This window comes from Pseudorasbora parva, chromosome 16 (assembly GCF_024679245.1).
Source record: "Pseudorasbora parva isolate DD20220531a chromosome 16, ASM2467924v1, whole genome shotgun sequence".
In the NCBI taxonomy this organism is placed as follows: domain Eukaryota; kingdom Metazoa; phylum Chordata; class Actinopteri; order Cypriniformes; family Gobionidae; genus Pseudorasbora; species Pseudorasbora parva.
Genome location: NC_090187.1, coordinates 25,391,274 through 25,415,192, shown reverse-complemented (window position 1 = coordinate 25,415,192; position 23,919 = coordinate 25,391,274). Strand labels below are relative to the sequence as shown.

The following is a 23,919-nucleotide window of genomic DNA, read 5'->3' as shown; positions in this document are numbered from 1 at the left end:
CTGATCAGTGCCCTGACTACTGAACTAGGAGGCTGATTGAGACGCACCCATGGTTGCTTATGGTGGGTACACTGCACGATTGCACTCACCGACAGTTTTGTGGAAACTGCAGACAAGTACCCGAAAATCAGAGGCAAATCAGTGCTCATTCATTGGTGTTTGATCAAAGACTCAACCTGAGAGAACCAACCTTAGCGTCATTGCGTCACTAATCCTGTGAGCTATTTAGCATTCTAAATATCTGAACCTTTTTATGGCACAGAGTCCTGCAGTGTAAAATTAGTTTTGCCTGAAATAACATTTGCGACGACCTACAGCTAATGAAAGAGCAAAATACAGGGCAAGGGAAAGTTCAGGGGGAGAACATCAGCAAGTATGGCTTTTTCAAGCAACCACTCCTTCATATTCTTGTTTTTTGCACAGACAACTTGAAATCGCAAGCTTCTTGCGGGCTATCATTGTACAGCAGTTAAATGGTTCCCCAGACAGTTGTGTGGTGTGAGAAAAACAGCAATCTGACGACTTTAAAAATCGTGCTGTGTGTACCTGGCATTAGCAAAATAATTCCCTTAATCATCTTTTTTTAACAGCAGCAGCTCTGGGCATGTGACTGAAACTGCAGATCTTATTGGTTGGGCAGTGTTTTCACAGTGTGATAGCATGCAAATGTTTGTTGCAATCAAAATAGATCAATTTACACATTACATTTTTTTAAAATTTTTAACAACATTGCTGTAGTGTGAAGAAGTCTTTAGTTTAAAGCTGTCTATTTTTAAACCAATTAAAATGTTAATAAATAAAAGCAGTTACTCTAGCAATATATTTTTAATAAAAATTTAGACTAAGCTTCTTATTGTGTGTTCATACTTGGCATGTTTGGTTAGACTAAAACAAACCCTGGTGCGATTGCTCTGTTAGTGTCTTGAAGGACACAATGCTGAAGTGGACAGAATACTCAAGCATGCCTGTTTAAATCGCAATGTTGCCCATCACAGTTCGGTACAGGCATCAGAACCACGTCTCCTTGCAGTATACCTTTGTTTGTGTGAGTGTGACCAAGGGATTCCTGCTGCTGTTTTAACTCCTTTACAAATTTTATAAGCTCTTCATGAGTTCTCAGCTGGTCAAAATACCATAAGTAGGCTACGCACATACAAGAGGGAATTTAGCCCAGCACAGTATTGTTTTGGATGTTCGGTAAGTTACGCTGACAAATATACGTAATAAAAGCCAACCAATCAGGTTGTGAACATATTCCAATGCCTATAGGTTAAGTGTTAAAACATAAGTAAAATGTGACTGCTAAGCAGACCAGGGATAAAAAAAAAATTGGTCCAGACCAAACAAAGCAAGCAAACTGAACTGTGTGAACACACCCTTAGGTGGGGACACACTGCAAGCGTGGCGTGAGCGTCTCGGCTGCGTCGCATGTTCATTTTTATTTTCGTCTCCCATGTTAGCAGGTTGGAGCTTGCACACTGCCTGCGTGACAACCACGGCTTGAGGAAAACGCATGCATGCTAGAAATAGAAGAGATGCCTATTTTTGAGGGAGAAGCAGCTACCGGAATGATTTTCTCAATCACAGGGCTCGTAAACGTCTTTATCAAACAAACACTATGATTTATGTATTTTTCCTCCACCTGCGATTAATTGGACTATTATTTTTATATTACACATAGCCCGCAAGATCGGACGATATAAGCGCCACCCTTCAGATGTCAACTTGAGATAGAGAGAGACAAGCAAAACGATCTATAACAATGCAATACTTTCACATATAAAACACGTTTTACTCACATCAGTGTGTTGCACCATTTCTGTCGGATCCAAATCCAGCATCGACCGGAGATAAGTTTACAAACGATTCTGCAGTGAAATGAAGTGAACATGTCTTCCCCATGATCCCGCAGTGAAATGAAGTGAACATGTCTTCCCCACGTGAGCTTTAAAATAAAGTTCAACCACTCATTCCTAATATTAGGATCCGAAGGAAGCTTATGCAGCGACTGTGTTCTTCCACAACCAGGAATAGCGCAATATCTTGCTATCTTCCTCTGCATGTTTATTGTTGTTGACCTGCTAGCACGAGCCCTCCATGAGTCGGTGGACGAGGCTACTGGATTAGACGCACTGTATAGGCAGTGTTTCGTCGCGCAATGATGTAAGAATGAAGCACAGGACCGTTTGCTGAGGCTGGTGTCTATAAAAGCTTTTCTTTGACTAACAAGGAAGTTTTCAGCTCTGAAACTTACAGGATATTCTTATATTAACATGATCTTTTATATATCAAAGGCTCAAGGGGAAGTTGATTTCTCAATTCATCATAATTTTAATAATAAAAAACAACAATTATCGATTTTGAAATATTGCACCTGTCAATACAGAATGAAATATTCTGTAGCCTATTTAGCCAATAAATACCTTAGATAAGTATGGTCAATAGGCTACTGCCGACGTTGTTTTGCTGTATCGGTAGGCTACATATATTTATATTTAACATGAAGTATAGGTCTTCCCTGTACATCAATAGCAGCAGCAGCGCCATGTGAGACACACTTCTGGTGTGCAAAGAGAGAAAGCGCGGCTGACACGCAACAGAAACACCACGCTCACGCCATGCTTGCAGTGTGTCTCCGGCCTTGGTTGTCCAGGCTACTAACAGCTATGTGACAATTCAGAGTAAAAACAATGTTAAGTCTGATTGGACAGTAGCGCCCAGAGTAGAGGTACATTATGATGATGTGACCTCAAAACAAACACTGACAAAGCCAACTAAACTGCATTGTGTGGCAACTATAAAGGAATGTGTATAATTATTTTTTCTTTTGGTTGACTTTGAGCGACAACAATGTCATTAGCTATGTACCAAGCACAAGACATGCTGCTTAATATCTCTAGGATGCACAGCATTTAAAACAAGTAAAATAATGAAAGCGATCATGTGGTTCCAGCGAAGTTCGAGCATGTGGTACTCACCCATCTCCATGTACTCTGGGCTTAAACCCTCATATGGCTCCAGATCATAGTCCAAATCCCAGCGCTGCGGCTCTCGTTTGGAGTCTTTGTCCTCCTCATCTGCAGATCCATCTTTCTCCTCCTTGTACGTGCGATACATCTTCTTCAGCTTCCTGTAATGTCAAGCAGAATGCCACCTAAGCTGTGTCATTTTAAACCAACACTTCCTCCTGTACTCAATATTCACTGCTTTGGTAATGTTAAACAGTTTTGAGAATTAAAATTTAATTTAACAAGAGACTCCAGGGGCTTCCTTTAACAGGACATTGCGGAATCAAAGAAAATGAGCCACAGGGAAGACTTTGTGTTTGTGTGCAGTATGTGTGTGTAAAACACTTACGGAATGGCAATTTCAAACACATTATTCTGAATAAGCTGCTTCCCCAGCATAATGATTCCCAGCTGAATACACACTTCAATAAGACAGCCACCTGGAGAACACTAGACCAAAAACACATGTATATGCAAATAGTTAGTTATGTTACGCTAAAACACTGAAGTCAAATATATTGTTGTTTTAATGATTACCTCTTCCATGCGGAAATCCTTAAAGACATAAACATAGTCACCAGGACGACCGGCAAACCTAAATTAGCACACCAGAGTTATGATAGATGTTTTAAAATGTTCTCTGGATTAAACTATGCAAACCCAGAAATTCAGCATTTTGGTTTTAGACACTAATGCCACACACACTACACGACGACAAACTACACTGTGCACTACAACTCAAACACTATATAGACATAAAACACAACATGTAACACACAGACACCACAAAATAAGTTGTTATAGAACTGTAATTCACAGCTGGAAATTTATTAATAAAATATGTTAATATTATATTAATATATAATAAATATTAATATTATAAAAATAATTTTGATTAAAAAAAGATTTAATTTAAATGCACAGCATGAGACTCATATACAATAATTATCTTAAAAGAGCAGGACATATATATATATATTGTCAAAAATCTAAATAAAATTGTATGATTTCTCTATATAAAATGTTATTATGAAACAAATGCTCACTGCAGTGATATGTACAATGTAAACATTCTCAACAATGCATTACACAGGACAGACACAAGACTACAGAATACAGTATAAACACACAACACTACAGTAAAACAAACACTACAATATACAATTAACACAATACTACAGTAAGCACACACAACACTGCAACCCACTGGACATGACAAACAGTAAGTAAGTACATTATAATAATCCAATTATCATAGCTCACAACAGAGACAGAATGTCACATTAGTTTGGGTGGGATGCTAATGGGATGCCATTTTACCTGCCCTTAAAGAAGGCCACATAGAAGACAGGTGCAAATGAATTCATGCTCTTCAGCAAAAAAGCTTTCAAGATCACATGCTCCTCAAATGTCGCTTCAGTCTTTGGAATCTCTGCAAGTGCATCATTAACATCATATATTTATAGTAATCATCATCGGCAATGCATAATTTTATCCTTTTTAGAATCAGTAGATTTTTTTTTTCAAATGCAACATGTTTTTATATTGTTGTTGTGCAAACACACACACATATACACACACACCAAGCTCTGTAATCCAGGCCGCTATAGCACCGTAGATCTCATCCAGCACCAGAACCACCAGTAAGTTGATGATGACAGCAGTGGTTGTCACGGTAACACGCACATTAGCCTTGGCCTCGTGATCAGGGTTCATTGACATAACAGCAAACACAATGATGCGGTAGAGAATCACTCCAGACACTGCAGAGAATGTGACCCCTACCTGAGAAAACAGATAAATAAGAATTTTGACAATATAAAAACAGTAATGAGACACTTAGGAAAGGCTCTTATTAGGAAAGGTACCCACCATAAGGAGGATAGAGGATATGTTGATGCAATATCCTGGCAGCCGGTCCGTCCATGACAAAGACTCTGAGGCAAGCTACAAGAACAACATCATGTTACTCCATATGCTCACCATATCAGACTCGCTACTCGGAGAAAACTATACATGAATTAAAATTTTGCCTGATTTTGATAAGCAATGCATATTGTTATGTTACGTTAATAACCAATATGATGGCCCATACTATAAATATATGCTATTTTCCACCCTTTTTTAACAGAACATCAATGTTCACACTAAGAGCCAGATTTACTAAAAGGGGGCAAATTAGCGAGAGCTGACAATCCCATAAAAGCACAGATGGGAGTGGAAAGTTCTGCATGTGATCTACTGACGACACGCAAATTAAAGAACACAGACGCAGCCGGATCATTTGCATAATGACCAACGCAATCTACCGAGAGCAGCACAAATTAGCCTCTGGCTTAAGACAGTGGCGTAGCTAGCCATAATTCTATTTTTGAGGGGTCTCATCTAAAAATGAGGGGGGCGCAATCAATCAATCATCTACCTACCTACCTACCTACCTACCTACCTACCTACCTACCTACCTACCTACCTACCTACCTACCTACCTACCTACCTACCTACCTACCTATCTATCTATCTATCTATCTATCTATCTATCTATCTATCTATCTATCTATCTATCTATCTATCTATCTATCTATCTATCTGTCTATCTATCTATCTGTCTGTCTGTCTGTCTGTCTGTCTATATTAGGGGTGTTCCAATACCACTTTTTCAAGAACAGGTCTGATACCAACAATTTTATTTTTACTACGATACCTGTATTTTCATAACCTTTTTAATATATGACTAACATTTGGCAGAGGAACCAAAAAAAAGAAGAATATGAATCAAATGCATTGGTTTAGCAAATAGAGGAAAAACAGCAGTTATCTGCTCGCATCCAACATACTGGTACAAAAACATTTTATTTTCAACTGTTTAAGTTCACTTAAGATAATAACTGACTATATTTCACAAGGATACTTGCTTATTTGGGCATTTAGACATAATTATGTCTTTGTTTCATTATGGCTTTAATATTTTAAAAACAGGTGACAAGTACTGGACATCTGTGTTGTGGCTAATGAGCATTTGTCAGGGTATGAGCCACAAACACAATCTTAAGTTCATGAAGTTTTTTAGTCATAATATTAGTCATCACCTGGTCAAGCTGTACAGGACTAGGACTGTCAAATAATACAAAGAGAATGCATCTCACCCAATATATTGGCCTCATTTCAGTTACATTTCCATGTTAGGCTATGTAGTTTTAATTAGTATTTTTTTTATTTATTGTATTAACAACTCAGCTGTATGTGGACACTTTTTTTGAGTAGAAATGCATAGTGCATTTTTTGTTGCAATTAAACGCCCATAGTCCGCTAATTCAGTTCAATCATCAAACATTTGTATGACTTGCCAGTGACTTGCTTGACCCAAGCTATGACTTGACTTGGTTGCCACAATAAATTACTTGGACTTGCTTGAGACTTGAAGGTTAAGACTTGAGATTTGCACATGTGTGACTTACTCCCACCTCTGACATTATTACAGAAAGGCAGTACAGTAAACAAGACGGTTTCTGTGCGGAAAAATTTGAATAGTGAATTGAAATGAGTTCTCTCTCTAATGTCTTCTTGAGCTTTACCAGACAAATTTAAACAAAATTATGTAAAAATGACCATCTAGGCAAGTATCCTTGTGAAATATAGTCAGTTATTATCTTAAGTGAACTTAAAGAGTTGAAAAGAAAACATGTTTGTACAAGTATGTTGGATACGAGCAGATAACTGCTGTATTTTTCCTTAATGTTAATCTAAAAACAAAAGACAGAGAAAATCCTTCCCTGCTCTTGACTGGTTGAGACTTGCTGGGGCAGCTCTAAATATTCACTGTGCTATTAAATTAAAGATAAAAGATGATAGAGCAATAATATAAACAGAGAAAGTAACAGTAGCTCCTATAAATTTTGGCAGGCATACTTACATGAAAATAACTGAAGGAAAGGCATGAAAATAACTGAAGGAAATATCCATTTGCTAAACCGACGCATTTGATTCATATTTTTTAGGTTCAACTGCAAAATATTAGTAATAAATTAAAAAGGCAACAAAAATACAGGTATCGCACTAAAAATAAAAGTATTTGATGCATTAAATGAATTATGCAAGGTGATTTACTAAGGTTCGCACTTGTCAAATTACTGGTATATGCGCCATTATTTACCGCCCAAATAAAGCATGTTTTAAACAAGGGGCGTAGCTAGGAGGGGGCCTGGGTGGGCCTCGTTTACCCACCACAAATGTGACTTGTGACTTTACACACCACAAACCTTATTAAATCACCTTGCATGATTCATTAAAATACTCTCCCCCTATAAGTTTTGCGTCTGAAAGGAAAACTCCTATAAATGCATATGCAATATGGTCAGCCGCAAAAATGACCACGCCTTTTTTAGCACAAGTTTTTCATCACGTCTCAGGATTTAGTAAATCCTGGCAGTATTTTTTAAACGCCAAAAGAGAGTTTGCGCTGGTGTAATCTGATTGAGCTCTTTAAAGCAGAATGGATTCTGATTGGCTCTCAATGCTTTTTGGCTGTCAAAAATGTTTCTGAAAGTGATTCCAATGGTATTGTTCCTCTGTGGAGTTACTGTTATAGTTGTGATTTGGACTTCCCTATTTTTTCATAGAATTAGGATTATTAAAATGTTATAGTTATCATTATTATCATCATTAAAGCTCTCATCCTTGGTGTGAAAGGGCCTTAAGACCGGTTATTGTATTCTTCTAAATGGTGAAAGAAAAAGAAAAACATTGATTAAAAATGTTATGTTAGGACATGAGATTAAATTAACATTTATTTTAGCAATATTTACTTAAATTTAATTTAAAACATTTACAAAAGTGCAACATCAACAACAATGACACAGATCTTTAAAAATATGCTAATAATACCATTACAAATTTGGCTTCCGATATATGGCGTAGTTGGCTATAGTTTAAAAAGTAACGCAGTTAAATATTGGTTTAAAAAAACGGAAGTAACTTTTCAGATTTTGATTAAAGCTTACCATGCAAAAACTATTTTTTTTCTGTGGATTAACTTGCACAGATTCATTGTTCACCCTAAGACATGTAATGTATGCTAACAAAGTAAATAGTGGCAATTTTGATTTCACAAGGACTTTAAAGGGTTAATTCACCCGCAATTTTAATTCTGTCATTAATCAGTCACCCTTATGTCATTCCAAACCCGTAAAACCTTTGTTACTCTTCGGAACACAAATGAAGATATATTTGATGAAATCCGAGAGCTTGAAGATGTTCTGAAGATGAACGAAGGTCTTACAGGTTTGGAACTAGATGAGCGTGAGTAATTAATGACAGAATTTTCATTTTTGGGTAAACTAACCCTTTAATGTGAGTAAGGGTGATTTGATTAAAGTGCACGCTGAAGTTAATGCAGAGCACAGATCCACCTCCCACCCCCCTCACACGCATGAAATCTGAATTAAAAACACTACACTCTCTCAGGTACACGCACATAAACAGTGAACATGTGTCTTTGATTAGAGGAAGGACGCCACTCTAACTCGCGTGTTTTAATCCAGCTCTGACTCTAATCCTGTATAATCTAGTGTGGAATACCCAGAGAGGTAATCTGCTTTGAGTGCCGTGTGTAGTAAGCGTGTATGCCAGAGATAGTGTTTGAGCATATACGTGTGTTGTGTGTATGCGGCATAGGCCTGACACTACGTACAAGGGCACAATGACAGTAACAAAAATCCACAAAATCACATCAAGTGAAATTGCGACCAAACTGCTCATTTCAGATGGGAAAAACAAGTCAACAACAGTCTCTCTGTTGGACTGTGTAATTTATTATCTAATTAATTAAATTGTCAGAAAGAAGAAGAAAAAGATAAGAGAGTGCTAATGCGGGATGAGATAAGGGGAAAGACGGATGAGCTAGGTGGGCAGGTGGGGTCTGATGGAGGCCGCGCAGTGACCGCTCAGTGACCACTCGGTGACTAAAAGCTGAGAACTAACTGCATTATCCCTGAAGCCCCGCCTCTTCTGGTTAAGTTGATTAGCTTGCTCTCTCCTAAGCAAAACATTAAACTCTCAAATTATCTCCCCCCTCCTCACCGGTGACTGGCCTCCTTTAGCAGACAGTAGCTTCTCTCTTCCTTTGTCATCTGTTCCTGCATCCGGCTAGAACACAAAGCAGAGATTAAAAACACACACACTCATTCTCTCACATCTACTTGGAAATATTTGTGTGGTATTCCAAGTATTTCAGCTCACTCTCACACACACGCACACACACGCGCACACACGCACGTTGGTCTATGTGGTTTACAGGGACTCTCCATAGGCGTAATGATTTTTATACTGTACAAACCGTATTTTCTATCCCCTTACCCTGCCCCTTGCCCCTAAACCTACCCATCACAGGAAACATTCTGCATTTTTACTTTCTCAAAAAAAAAACTCATCCTGTATGATTTATAAGCCTTTTGAAAGAGTGGGGACCGCTGGCTGGTCCCCACAATGTAGGTGATCTCAGGATTTACTATCCTTATGGGGACATTTGGTCCCCACAATGTAATATAAACAAGGGCACACACACACACACACACATACACACTTTTTATGTACAGTTCGTGTTATTTTAAATAACATCACTAAAGCAAATAACTTCAGCTTATTCTAAGGAAGTCCCACTTTCAAATGGTGCTTGATAGTGACTCCCATGCTTTATTAGACTTTTCTTGATACTTTTTTACCATTCTAATTGGATGCAATCATTTAAAGAAACATGTACTGAACATGGGGCTTAAGAAAACTTTCCGTTGCCATTCTGTAGAGGGTTAAGAATCAAATTATTTGTAAAAAACAAAACAAAAACAAAAATAAATCAGTAGGTTTCTATACACTAAAATCAGAGATGACATCTGCATGATATCGGGAATAAGACATGGAGAAATCATGGAAATTTGTTTTATCATGAATATAATTTTTTTCCTATAATTATACTAAGCTCAGAAATGCATTGCTTTCTGTGAGTACAATCTTTATAAAATCATTTATTTATGAAAAGTGGGAAAATCATGGATTAATTAATTGGTCGAAATGTGTGGGGACCTTGTACTTCTGTACGTAATAGTGCAGTTTACCTCTTCCTTCTTCTTATTCTTTGCCGCCTTCTCTTGTTTCTTAAGAAGAAAGTCCTCGTATGCTGGTCGTAGCTCATTCTGAGATTTAAACACACAAATATAAATGTCAAGTTTTGGGATAAAGGACTAAAAAAAAAACACCAAATCCAACATCAGTTCATCAGACAAGCATAAGCAAAGCAGTCTCCATAGAAACAGGATTCACAAACATGCACAAAAAGAAATAATTATCTTGGTTCCGCATTAAATCACTTTCTTGTCTTGAGGCGAAGATGCCGATATGGCACTAAACTGCAAGTTCATTAAAAAGCACGTAACCAGCAGGGTTTTTCTGGTTTAATATGCAAACCCACTGCTGTACACTCAATCTGTTAGAGCACCATCCTGTACAAGAGCGGTATATAGTTGTATGTTCAAAACACAATGCTTAAAATGATATATTTATAACATAAAATGTGTGTCAGGTGACAGGTAGCATTTTCAATGTTACAAATAAGGTTGTGATTATCTGGCAAGTACATTGTGGTCAGGATTATCATGTCATTGAGGTTAATGGTATAAAATCACGGTAAAGGATTCGTTGGCACACAGGTTACTACAAAGTTAATCCATTGTAAATCTCTCCTCCTCCGATGAATTCAGGGTTGATTCATCAAACAGCATCACCATAGACTCAGATGCAAAATTGATCCTCCCGCTGCGCAGAAAATCGCAAACGGGAGATGCGGCGAAGATGAAGTGGTGGGGGAAGTGTGAAGGACGTGGTGAAAATATGGTGTGCGTTTGAGCGTGTCGGGAACAATATAGAAACAGGGACAGAAAGAAAGAGAGCAAAAGATAGGTTTACCTCAGCCCTTTCCTATTGGTAAGCATGAAAGCAAAGAAAACATGGAGTTAGACACATATTTACAGTGCTTAATATGCAGTATAATTGAACTTCATTAAGCCTGATGCTAATGATCTCCATGGAGCCCTGTCCTTCATTCACTCAGCTCAATGCTTTAAGCAGAACACAATCTTATTACTCACACATATTCTATCACACACACATACATGCCATCCTCTCCCACCACTTACACAGTACACACACTTCAAACTGAATCAGCTACCAGGTGAACAGTTCAGACCCTCATGAACAATAAAAGCTAGAATTTTCATAAAGCTAAATGAAGACCAGGTCAGCCAGTGTGAGGGTCTGTTGGAGTTGCATTAGAGAGAATTGGCTATTATATTATAAACTGTGTCACAACAAGTTTATGTTGATGTTCATGGGTGAGATTCTGGAGTGTTTTTTAAGAGGGCGGCTATTGAAGGCTGTGCTTAAAAATGATTACTCCACAGTTAAGAGTTGATGCTAGACATGACATGAACCATGTTGCTTCAAGTGGCTAATTGGTTTTATAAAACTGCACCAAAAGCATTAAGATATAAGACACTCGATTTTCAATAAATATTTTAAGACCCTATGGAATCCAAATGAAAATGATATCGCTTTTAGCTCGTGCCTGTTATTTTTGAGGATGACGTTATCTGCTTTTGATGCTCATCTCTGATGATAAATGGTGACAAAGGGGGCTTTCACACTGGAGGAACCTTTTCATAGTTCCTAGAACTATTGGCGGAAGTACCCAGATTTTGGCGTGTTCACACTGCAGGAACTATGAACCCTTTTGGGGAGTACTAGTCACATTAGGGTCTAAGCCAGCACAATAGGAACTACCAGTGGCGTAAGTGTACGTTGATTGGCCCGAACACAAGTGAAACACCAGCACCCACCATTTTTTATATTTACTCCAGAAACGAACTCTTCGAACATAGAAAACAGTGATAAATTGAGCTCTTAACCCCTGCGTACCAATTCGCATACTAAACATACTAAATAGTATTCGAAATAAGAATTAGTATGTCTCAAATCAGAGTATGTTGAAAAGAGTATGCCAAAGATACCCGGATGGTTTACTATTTCCTGTCAGAATTCGAAGTACAGATCGACGCACACTTTAACAGCTGATATTGCTCACAACCCATTGCGAGTTTGATGTGATTTTGATTAGAAATACAAACTAAAAAACTACAAACACGATGGATTTGCAAGTCAGACGGTTAAGTAGAGAGGTTTAATAAAGGGGTTTGAGTGATCATTTATCAGTATTTAGCCTGACAAAAAGATATTTATTCAGTGTTGTCCACATTATATTTCACCTGCAGCAGCATTGTGAACTTTTGTAATGACACGTTTGGCCATTAACTTTTAAATGCATCATTATATTTAAACTGCAAACACATGAGGAGAGTCTCTGCATTAAAGACCCACGAATGACAGATCAATGAGCGGCTACATTTCTCTCCGATATGGTAGGAAATTAATCTGAATTTGGAGGATTTGAACTGTGATGATGATTGACAGGGCAGTTTAAACTGTGATGAGATGCACGTAACTAAGCAACAGAGTCCGTTAAAGATGACAAAGTAGTATGTCCCAAAACTTGCATACTCTTCTGCTACACACTCAAAAGTATATACTTTTTGTTCACAAAAAGAGTACATAATTTTAGGACATAGTATAAGTAGGCGAACTGGAACGCGGCAAACCTTTATGCTTAAGAAAAAAATCGGAGGCTCTGACATTCTCAACGCTGTCAAAAAAAAAGGTTGGTTGTGCCGTCAAAATAAAAGTCACAACAACAACAACAAGCATGCAACCAGGAAAATGGCCTGAGAACTAATTGGCCCTAAGGGAACATTTAATTCTCAGGCAACCTGGTGGTTATTTCCTATAACTAAGTTCCAAGAACTACTCAGTGTGAAAGCCCCAAAAGTTCCCTTTTAGGAGATAGTAGCATGCAAAAGTTTGGGTTCAGTAATATTATTATTTTTTTTTAAAGAAATTAATACTTTCATTCAGCAAATACGCATTAAATTGATTGTTAAAAAATGCTTAAAATGCTTCTAAAATGCTTTGGATTTTACTCACCTCATCATCTTCCATGCCGGTAAGATCCCAGCTGTGCTGTAGACATCGCTGCCTCCTCTTCCAGTGTTCTAGAAACACTGCCGCTAAACACACACACACACACACACAATTATCTATTCCTCTTTAAACCACTATTTCTCTTCTTAATATATTATAAATGTACAGTTTATCGCAGTAAACACACTACATATTCATATAGCTCATACCCCAGAGGGACATAAAGATGGCGAAGCCCACAGTGGCATGGTTATCAAACAGATAGCTGGCACGTGCAGTACTGCAGATACTGCTCAGCTGCCAGTAATCACACACACGATCACATAGAGGACACATGGTGAAATTAAGACGCTCATCACACATCTCTTGACTGAAAAAAAAAGATAAATGAATTATTGATTATATAATAAAAATCACCTTAATACATCAACACCTAATGTTTTACAAGTTACACTTGTGCTTCACAAATTTCAGAAAATGAGTTTTTTGCTTTCTGAACCCTTTTTTTCTTGTAAGGTTGTTTACCTTTGTTTAATTTGAATTTAAATGTAAATTCCAAAATACATATTTTAGAGTTAGATTAGCTTATAATAAGAAAAGCTGATTTCAACAGTAAGCCTCCACAAAGAAAATAGCTTAATAGACACTATCAATAAAGACTAAAATTATGATTTAGGGTTAGGGGACAGGAAACAAAAGTATATGTGAATGTGTTTGTGAATGTGTTTACCTGGGCACATTGGTGTCTACGGTGAGGCAACCGTATAGGAATACTGCGACTCCTAAAGCCGAGGCAGGAATCAGCAGCTGTGTGTACACACCCAACCAGGCAAAATACAGGCCAATCTTCTCTCCAAAGTACTTCCTGTTGAATACAGGTAAACGCATTACCAAACTGTCACAAAAAAAAAGGTAAACAACCACTGAACACCAACACATACATAATGTTTTGTGCCATTGAGTTTTACACATCCCCCATCACTTACATGTTAATTTATTTAAATATTTTGATTATGCTTTCAGCAACTAATAAACACGCCCATTTTGCCATATTAAAGTACATTCTGGAGTTTCTCCCCCATATTCAGTTTAGAAAATGTGAATCAGTATGCAGACTCCATGTGAGCCGACTGATAAGTGATGCATTTACCAAGTAATCTTCCTATTGTACTGTCAAAGACATGCTGTCTGCAGTTCACAGCATGCATACTGGGCACGTATTTAATATATGTGATATCCAGATGGCATATTAAATTCACCAGATGCAATTCATATTCCATTTCAGCTTCAGTTTCTATTTGTAGGCCATTTAATAATGTTTTATTATCCTGAAAATGTAATCATCCATACTTGTTTGATGAGCTTTCACTTTGTGAATAGTTTGCTTTGAAGGTGTAGTTTGAAGGGAATTTAATCTGCCCGCGAGTGTCGTCTAGCAACTCTCAATACCCTTCTGAGCTATATTCCCCTAACTCTTGTCGTGCCAATCTCATTGGCCCTCATTTATCAAAAGTGCGTACACCAAATTTCCAGCGTACACCTTGCGTACACCCAAACCCACGGTAACTTTGAGATTTATCAATATGGACGTTGGCGTACGGCACGCTCAAATCCTACGCCAGCTCAGGAGGTGGTGTACGCACGTTTGTGTTAGTGTGAAAATGCGCAGAAAAACAATTCCTAACACCACAAAACGCACTGACAAGATATGCTATATTATGACCCACTGTTAAAAACCACAACAACAACATTCAGTGTTTATTTTTGTGCAACATGAACGTCAATGTTTAATTTTTGTGACTTTACCAAAGCGTTTGATTTTTAGGCATATATGTTCCTCCAGTCGCGAGCCTGCATGTGCGCTTTATCTGACGTTTCAGGCCCGCCTGGCCCGGCAGCTGCACACGGACTGGGACTAAAATAATTCAGACTGACAAAATAATAAAAATGACCTTCTTCTTTTAAATAATAATAAAATCAATAAAAACGACATTCTTCTTCTAAATAACAAGCGTTATTAAGAATAATAATCATAATAATAATAAGAAGAATCTTACAAATTGTAATGTAATTATTAATGTGAATGAAAGGTACTCCACATCACATCATCATCACTATTGTACACCCCAATACATGTGCCGTGATACGAAATTAAATGCTATTTTTTTCAAAACGTGCTGTAAAATAATGCAGTGATGGTAATTATCATCCAAACAGCTTTAAATTGCTGGAGTGCGCTTCTCAACCCCCACACTATTAACAGTACTCGTTATTTGTGTCCATATTTTGTTTTTGTAGGTGCCTTTAATTCCACTCTTTAAACTCCCAAATAAAACAATTTCAGGTTTTTTTTCCACTTCCCTGGTGATCTCGATGGTCGCGTCTCAATCATCTCAATAGTTCAGTAGTCAGAGCACTGATCAGGGAGTCAGCCCATTGACTTATGTCCTAATCAGTGCCCTGACTAGTGGACTAGTGAGATGATTGAGCGTGCCCGATCTCCACGTCGGAGAAGTTTCGCTTCTTTGCCGTCTTCTGTTTGTCCATGGCGTAAAATGAGGGCGTGGGGGAGGCGGAGACTTTAATATATAGGGGCGTGTTATTCTAATGACGATCGTTTTCAGCCGCCGCATTTATCAAGGGCAAGTATTGCGTACACCTGGATTGCAGAGGTACGCACAGCTTCATAAATCAGGCGATGAGAGGAGTGTAAGCATAATCTTACGCCAACATATACACCAGTTTCTACGCAAGATTGATAAATGAGGGCCATTGTGTATAGAGTCGGTGGGCGGGGCCATAATGACAATGGCCGAGTTGCGTTTGCGTGCTTCTAGTAAACACAGAAACTGGCGAACGGCGGTCTTTCGAATCAGCTTTGACCGCGACTCTGGAAGACTTTGAGTTAAGCTTTTCTCTGAGAAAAGAACAAAGAACGGCACTGAAGTCATTCTTAAGAAGGGAAGATGTGTTCGGAGTTTTGCTGACCGGATACGGCGAATGTTTAATCTATCAACAAGCTCTGCTTCACCTTCGTTGCTCTGGTTGGTTGTAGCTCTGTCCTATCGTGTGCAGAGGGAGTTTGAAAGACAACTGTTTATCCCGCCCCTCGAATTGAGCCCTGTCAATGGTGAGTTTCCAGACCAAACATCTTGATGTGGGTCTGGCTTGTCAGGCTAGTAGTTTGAAGTATGCAGTTTCTGTGACACTAGTGGAACCTACTGTAGTATAATTACAAAAATAAAGCATATTTTGCAAACGCCCTGTTCGCGCACATATCTCAACAAGTAAAATTAGGCTAAATTTAATAAAATAACCAACATATTAGGAATACTTTTAGTTGTGTTGCTATGTGTCATGAGTAAGTAATTGATTAGGAAAAAACTAAGAGCGTCAAGAGCGAACTTTATTTATTAATAATAAAGCACCAGGTGGGATTTTTTTTACAACTATTTGAAGCGGACAACATTAGACACAAAGTAACCTTTATGAACTGGTACATTTGTCTTTCTGAGTGGGCGCATGACGATGCTGTATGGTATTGAAGTGTCCGTTGTTGTTCGCTTTGAGGTGTTCATGCCCTGTTTAATCTTTAAAAGAGCACAATTTGTTTTGCTCTTCAGTACCCGAAGCTGAATGTATTTCCCATGCACCCATGTAACGCATATCAGTCAGTGCTCCCACTGTGGCGAAACACCCTCTGGCAACGCCTGCTGCAGTAGCCACACCCCAAACTCTTACTACAGGTTGAGCTGGAAAGAGACAGATCTGAACAGAACGTTCTCAATTTCTGTTTCCATTCACCTATTTTTATCCGATAAGAAAACGTGCATAAACTACGATGAAAAACACATTTACAGAATAAATTCCTAAATGTGCATAATTCACAAGTTCACACTTACATATAATTAAATAGAGTAAAGGTTATACGTAGTTGCCGTGCTGTCCGGGCGGAGGGCTCAGAGTTTGGAATTTGTCTCGAACCCAGATAACCAGGTTGGGATAGGAATAGTTAGGACTCAAGAGATAGAGATGAAAAGGAAAATGTTAACAAACAGAGGTAAGTCTGCTGTATATACCTCTTATCTTGTTAATTGAAGGCGCAACTCTTGTGTTAATTAGGTGAATTATCAAAACCTGCTCCTCCTGGACTTAGCTGGACTTACTTGCGGACAGCGTTGCACAGCATCTGAAATGTTTTATCCATTCTGAAATGCCTTAGCCAAAGTCTATAATAATTAGCTTTTTGTTACATTTATATAGTGCTTTTCAAGGCAATCAAAGCACTTTACATTGAAGGGGGGAATCTCCTTAACCACCACCAATGTGCAGCATCCACCTGGATGATGCGACGGCAGCCATATTGCGCCAGAACGCCAACCACACACCAGCTGATTGGTGGAGAGAAGAAGATGAAGCCAATCAGGATAAATGGGGGTGATAAGGAGGACATGATGGACAGAGGCCAATGGGCAAATTTGGGTAGGATGCCGGGGTACACCCCTACTCTTTTTCCAAAGGACATCCTGGGATTTCTAGTGACCACAGAGAGTCAGGACCTCGGTTTAACATGTGATCCGAAGGACGGTGCTCTTTGACAGTATAGTGTCCCCATCACTATACTGGGGTGTTATGATCCGCACAGACCACAGGGTGAGCGCCCCCTGCTTGCCTCACTAACTCCTCTACCAGAAGCAACCTAGTTTTCCCAGTTGGTCTCCCATCTAGGTACTGACCAGGCTCAGCCCTGCTTAGCTTCAGTGGGAAACCAGTCTTGGGCTACAGGGTGATATGGCAGCTGGCCATAGTCAATAATTACCTTCCAGAACTACCTTAAACGTCAGTGTTCCCAAACAAAAGGCATCTGCCTCTGAATACAAAATAACATGACAGGACAAAATGTTGTGTTTCGTCAGCATGCTCTAAAGGGGGCAATTCATTCATGATGTATATGAAAAAAGACCCACAGTGGATTCTGCTATTGCATCAACTTGCTTTTTTTAATATATATATTTGCAGGCAGTTTATCAGGAAGTGAATTGTCATAATTGTTCTCTAAAGCCTTATTCGGACCGTAATTGACGTAAGTGTTTTTCTTCTCTTTCTCTTTTGAGCGGCGATGAAAGATTATTCTTGTAAATACTTTCCAGCATTTCCGTAATAAAAGTGTAGGCTATAGATCTTTAAAATGCATCCAAATTACAGCAAAACGCAACGATATGGTGCTCTGCAGTGGTCAAAAAGGATATAAACAGTTCTTGAAAACTCACTCCACACGACCTTGGTGTTTGTCAAAAAACAGTACGTAATTCAGCTAGGGATTTTTCCACGGGTGGTGGGAGAAAAGCATTGACATTTTGGATTCGGATGGAAATAAAATCATAGACTAGCCCCTGTCAATTATAAAAATACCTTACCCCATGAGAAACAATTATTGTCCGAATAGGGCTTAAGTCTCGCTGGATTGGCACAGTGCTTTCTTCACAAAGTAATTCCAAATTTGGACACAAATGGTAAATGGACTGCATTTATATAGCGTTTTCAACAGATCCTATGGCCATCCAAAGCACTTTACATATTCCCTCACATTCACCCATTCATTTACTTATTCATACAACGATGGCGATGTCAGCCATGTAAGGCACCATCCAGCTTGTCGGGAGCAGCTGGGGTTAGGTGTCTTGCTCATGGACAACCCCGACATTTGGTCAGGTGGAACTGGGGACCGAACCACCAACCTTCCGGTTTGTAGACAATATACATGAAGCCACATCCGCCCCAAACAAGTTAAATTGGCAACTTTGGATGGAAACATAGCTAATAAATGTCTCAATGGGAAATAAACCCCTGAAAGGCATACTAATGGTAGTCAATTAACAATAAACAGTGTTAAGAGAGTATTTTAACTTAAAAAAATCTTAAATTTTAAAGGGATAGTTCATCCAAAAATGAAAATTCTCTCATAATTTACTCGCCCTCATGTTGTTCCAAACCTGTATGAGCTTTTTCCCCCCGCTGAACACAAAAGAAGATTTTTGGAAGAATGTTTGTAACCAAGCAGATAGAACAACCATTCACTACCATAGTAGGGGGAAATACTATGTGAATCGTTGTTCTCTCTGGTTTGTTACAAACATTCTTCAAAATATCTTCTTTTGTGTTCAGCAGAACAAAGAAACAGGTTTGGAACAACATGAAGGTGAGTAAATGATGACAGAATTTTCATTTTTGGGTGAACTATCCCTTTAAGTAGGCATTTTGGGATAGGCAATGGGATTTTTTTTCCAGGTTTTTCATCACCTACCAGGTGAAAATCTTAAAAAGGCACTGACAAGTGACACATCTCTCCTTAAGGGGCCATATGCTTTGAGGCAGAACTATTAATAGCTGTCCGCAAAAATACACACAAATACGACAGTTCACATGAAGGGAAACCAGACAATAACCATCTGCGTACTGAATGAAAGACTCTAAACTGAAAGAAAAACTTTCACAGAACCAGATGGTAGTGAAGTTTATCATTTCTGATACCTGATAAGGTCCATTGGCTGAAATTTGTAGAAAGCTCCATAATTGGCCCATTCCTCATGCAACATCTGCAATACAAATATCACGCAAATATCACTCTGTTATATTAACTGTTCAGCCTTTCTATTACAAAACCAATATCATTTGCATCTTTTTAGACATAGACCTACACTCAAATACATATCTTACAGGAATAAGCGGCTTATTGCCATTTTATCAGTCAAAAGAAATATTATCCTAAATGCCACAGAACTCACCTGTCTGTCATTGCGATGATCTCTATCTTCTGAGCTGTCAAAGTCTCCCTATAGCAATGAAAATATACACAGAAACTCTACCCAAACCTCATCACACATTTAAACTGAACTAACAGACAAAATACATATCAGCTTCACCTAAACTAGGCAAAACGTCACACTTACATCATGTAGAGGGAAGGCAGAATCATAAACCCCTTTGGCGAGCAGTGACGAAATGCCTGAGACAGTAATGAGAGAGAATTTCAATATCTGTAGTCAAAATATTTAATGAAATCAACTAAATGTCCGTAGAACAATCCAATATATAGTATAAATCAATAATGGTTGGTTAAAATTGTTGCACTTGCATCTCCAGGAACATACCCATATTTTGACAGGTCTGTGTGCAGGCTGTGCGCCTCAGAATTTCATAAACCTGAGGACAACACAAAAATACAATATCGTTCAAAATTCAGGGCTGTAATAATTGTTCAAGGTTTTTGAAAAGGTCTCTTCTGCTCACTAAGGCTGCATTTATTTAATCAAAATACAGCATAAAACAGAGATATTGTGGAATTTTATAACAATTTAAAATGACTTCCCTATTTAGTAGATTTTTAAATGTAATTTATTCTTCAGATATCATTCTAATATTCTGCTAAGGAAACAGATTACAGTTGTGGTGCTTAATATGTGTCAACATTTTTGACACATTTATTTCAGTATGCTTTGATAAATAGAAAGTTCAAAAGTACAGCCTTTATTTGAAATGGAAATCTTTAATATTATATACTGTAATATTATAGATGTCTTTACTGTGTTTTTTGATCAATTTAATGCAACCTTGATGAATAAAAAAATTATTAAAAAGAAAAAAGATAAAACGTTTGAATATAAGTGTAAATTCAATAAAATAAAGAATTGCAAACATACATAAATACAAGAGTTTACCCAGAGAAAATGAAAGTCCAATTTTGTCCTATCATGGCTATTCTTTCAATATAATGAAGGGTGAATGAGGATTGGACCAACTGACAAAAAATGACCGTAAAAGGGCCTATATGACTCGATCGGTATGGTTTTATGATACTTTTATGGTGCTTTTCTGTCATTTTTGAAGCTTGAAAGCTCCAGTCCCCAATTCTTGTAACTGTACAGGGAGAAAAATGGGTCATTCAAAATGTCTCCCTTTGTGTGTTTTGAATGACACAATGGTGAGTAAATTACATCCTTTCCATTTCTGGGTTCGATACTCACAATTCGACCTCGTATTGCATTGCTGAACAAGCTGTCTTTTGACTTTATATCAAATCTGCAAAACAAAAGAAAAACAATTAGGCCAATGTGTGGGTTTGCCATTTGAGAATGTGCTTTTATGATAGTCTGGCTGTCTGCAAGCGCTGGCACACACAGGTGTAGCTTGTCTCTGCTGAACGGTTGGGATAGGACACGTGTGCGTGGGTTCTGGGGCTCTGGTACACCCGGCTGGAATGGCTGATTGATCTTCGCCCAAAACGAGCTTATTACGCCCATGAGCCCCGTCTTCTCTTTCAGTCGATACGTCTGGAAAAACAAGCATAAGGGAGCTGAAATTAAAGAGAGATTAATCCATTTATATCCAGAGCTTAAGACAGACGAGACACTACTAAGAGTTGAGACTAGGGTCAAATGACGTGAAACCACAAGTGTAGATTGGGGATATCTTGTTTTGCAAACAGAAGCATATGTAGGATGTGGGTCCATATGTTTCAATAGCTAATCCACCATTATCTGATTATATCATTCAATACAACTCACAACCTCAAAGGACAAATCATTATTTCAGGATGAAAGCCAAATCTAAATATATGGGGGGGATGCATCGCTAACAATAATCTTAGTATACGGCCTATATGACAAATGTCCCTTGCAGGAATTTGAAAACATTTTACAAGTAATCGGCTTGTTGACTGTATAATCAGATCAGATTTTCTTTCTCTGCAGTGTTCAGACTTTGAGAATTGACTTTTGGCATTACAACTGCTCTTAGACCGTGCCAACCCGGAGCACTTACAAAGACGATCATGGAGCCAAAGCTCTTAACACCAAAAAAACATGACACTCTTGGGCTGTGCCAGTCGCCATAGTTGAGGTGACTGTGAAGTCTGTGCAGCTCAGATTGACACACCAGTGAAACATTCTCATAGGGAAGAGAACTGTTTCTTATCATTGACATTAGCTTATTAGTCAATGCAATACGCAGTAAAATGTCAAGTCATAAATTATACATGCATGTATATGTATATGAAACAAGGTAACAATGATAAGGTTTCAATGAAAGGATAACATTTGCTCTAATGGTTTGGTGTTCAACGTGTTATGTTCACCAATGCAATGTGAAATATTCTAACATTGGACCTATACTGGAAGTGATCAAGCGTTCCAGCATGACTGCTTGAATCTGTCAGAACAGGCCAATCAGCAGTCAACTAGAAGTGAGAGTTCAGCAACAGTATAATGGATCAAATTTCATATTCTACTTTTTTTTAATATATTGGTTTAAAAACTAACACTGCATATATTAAAACAGCAAAATTATTTCAAAATAATTAGAAACAAAAGATTATTTAAATTAGTCGACATATCATAAACTGGCCTTAATTAGTTATTATTAAATGTAATATTAATTAAATATATAAATACATTTGTGATCATCAATTGAAAATATTTGTGAATAAATACACTACTGTTCAAAAGTTTGGGGTCGGTAATTTTAAAAATATATATTTTTTGTGAAAGTTTTCATAAGGCTGCATTTTTAATCAACAACAACCAGAAAAGTTATATTGTGAAATATTACCATTTAAAATGTTCTGATTTAATATATTTAAACATTTCATTAATTCCTTCCTTTTTATTGATTTTTATTTAAAAATAATAATAATTAAATGGCAATTATTTTGATGGCAATGCTGAATTTTCAGCATCATTACTCCAGTCTTCATTGTCACATGATCCTTCAGAAATCATTCTAGCATGCTGCTTTGCTGCTCAATAAACATTTATTATTATCAATTTTAAAATGGTTTTGCTGATTAATATTTTTGTGCAAATTGTGATACTTTTTTTTCAGGATTCTCTGATGAATGGAAAGTTCAAAAGAACAGCATTTAACCAATATTATAAATGTCTTTTCGGTCAATTCTGATTAATTTAAGGCCTCCTCGCTGAATAAAGGTATTAAAAAATCCTTACTGATCCCAAACTTTAGAACAATAGTGTAATTTATCTACAATGGATTGGGAAAAATAAAGTGTCTGGAATAGCTGTGCAATGTGACAAAAAAAAGCATCCCTCCAACTGTCGACCGATGGACCTGTGTCGACAGATTGGTTGATTATAATGGGATCTTTTACGTTTTGATGCGTCACAATTCAGCAATCAGATCTATCAGATCAGTTCAAAACCTTAGCAAAGCAAGGTTGTGGTTTTGATTACCAGTGAAAAACATATAATCTGCATCAGATAAAATGTTCTGTCAAACGCCTACATGTTTTCTGTGGGCCTGTTTGAGAGACATATGTAAAGATACACTCGTGTCACGATTTAATACAAACTGCAATACTGAACTCTCAATAGGCCAGGGGAGAACTGGCCCCCCGACTGAGCCGACTGAGTTTCTCCCAAGGTTTTTTTTTTCTCTCTCCATTCTGTCATCTGATGGAGCTTGTGTTCCTTGCCACTGTTGCCTCTGGGGTCTGAGTGCATTGACACCTTTGCATGAGAACTGAACTGAGCTGGACGAGGACATTTGTTTTCTCCAGAGCTGTTGTATATATATATATATATAAACTAACTAAATGAATAATATTTTTACAACAGCAAAGATTCAACTTACTTAAGCTGGGCAATGACTGTTTTCTTCTAGAGCTGCTGTAGAGCCAAAACAAACTTTGTTGCATTATTTTCCTGTTATCACTGTAAAGCTGCTTTGAAACAATCTGTACTGTAAAAAGCGCTAAATAAATAAAGGTGATTTGACTTGATAATACAATACTATAGAAATATTTTGAGCCAAAATAAAGAAG

At 37.8% G+C, this 23,919-nt stretch overlaps 1 protein-coding gene across 2 annotated transcripts in view; it reads right to left on the bottom strand.

Moving 5' to 3' along the window:
- The window catches only part of ano2a (anoctamin 2a), a 45,573-nt gene that overhangs the window by 9,548 nt on the left and 12,106 nt on the right, over positions 1–23,919 (bottom strand). Inside the window, exons 5-22 of one of the 2 annotated variants that reach the window (XM_067420039.1) lie at positions 21,264–21,415; positions 21,110–21,164; positions 20,237–20,288; positions 20,036–20,091; positions 19,871–19,918; positions 19,617–19,681; positions 13,816–13,950; positions 13,295–13,455; positions 13,089–13,171; positions 10,962–10,973; positions 10,115–10,192; positions 9,084–9,149; positions 4,881–4,955; positions 4,592–4,793; positions 4,329–4,440; positions 3,546–3,603; positions 3,358–3,458; positions 2,979–3,130 (exon numbers count right to left, since the gene is read on the bottom strand). In XM_067420039.1, coding sequence (XP_067276140.1) covers positions 2,979–3,130; positions 3,358–3,458; positions 3,546–3,603; positions 4,329–4,440; positions 4,592–4,793; positions 4,881–4,955; positions 9,084–9,149; positions 10,115–10,192; positions 10,962–10,973; positions 13,089–13,171; positions 13,295–13,455; positions 13,816–13,950; positions 19,617–19,681; positions 19,871–19,918; positions 20,036–20,091; positions 20,237–20,288; positions 21,110–21,164; positions 21,264–21,415 — 1,663 coding nt within the window. The remainder of the gene's footprint in view (positions 1–2,978; positions 3,131–3,357; positions 3,459–3,545; positions 3,604–4,328; positions 4,441–4,591; positions 4,794–4,880; positions 4,956–9,083; positions 9,150–10,114; positions 10,193–10,961; positions 10,974–13,088; positions 13,172–13,294; positions 13,456–13,815; positions 13,951–19,616; positions 19,682–19,870; positions 19,919–20,035; positions 20,092–20,236; positions 20,289–21,109; positions 21,165–21,263; positions 21,416–23,919) is intronic. The other variant, XM_067420040.1, reaches the window with a different exon arrangement.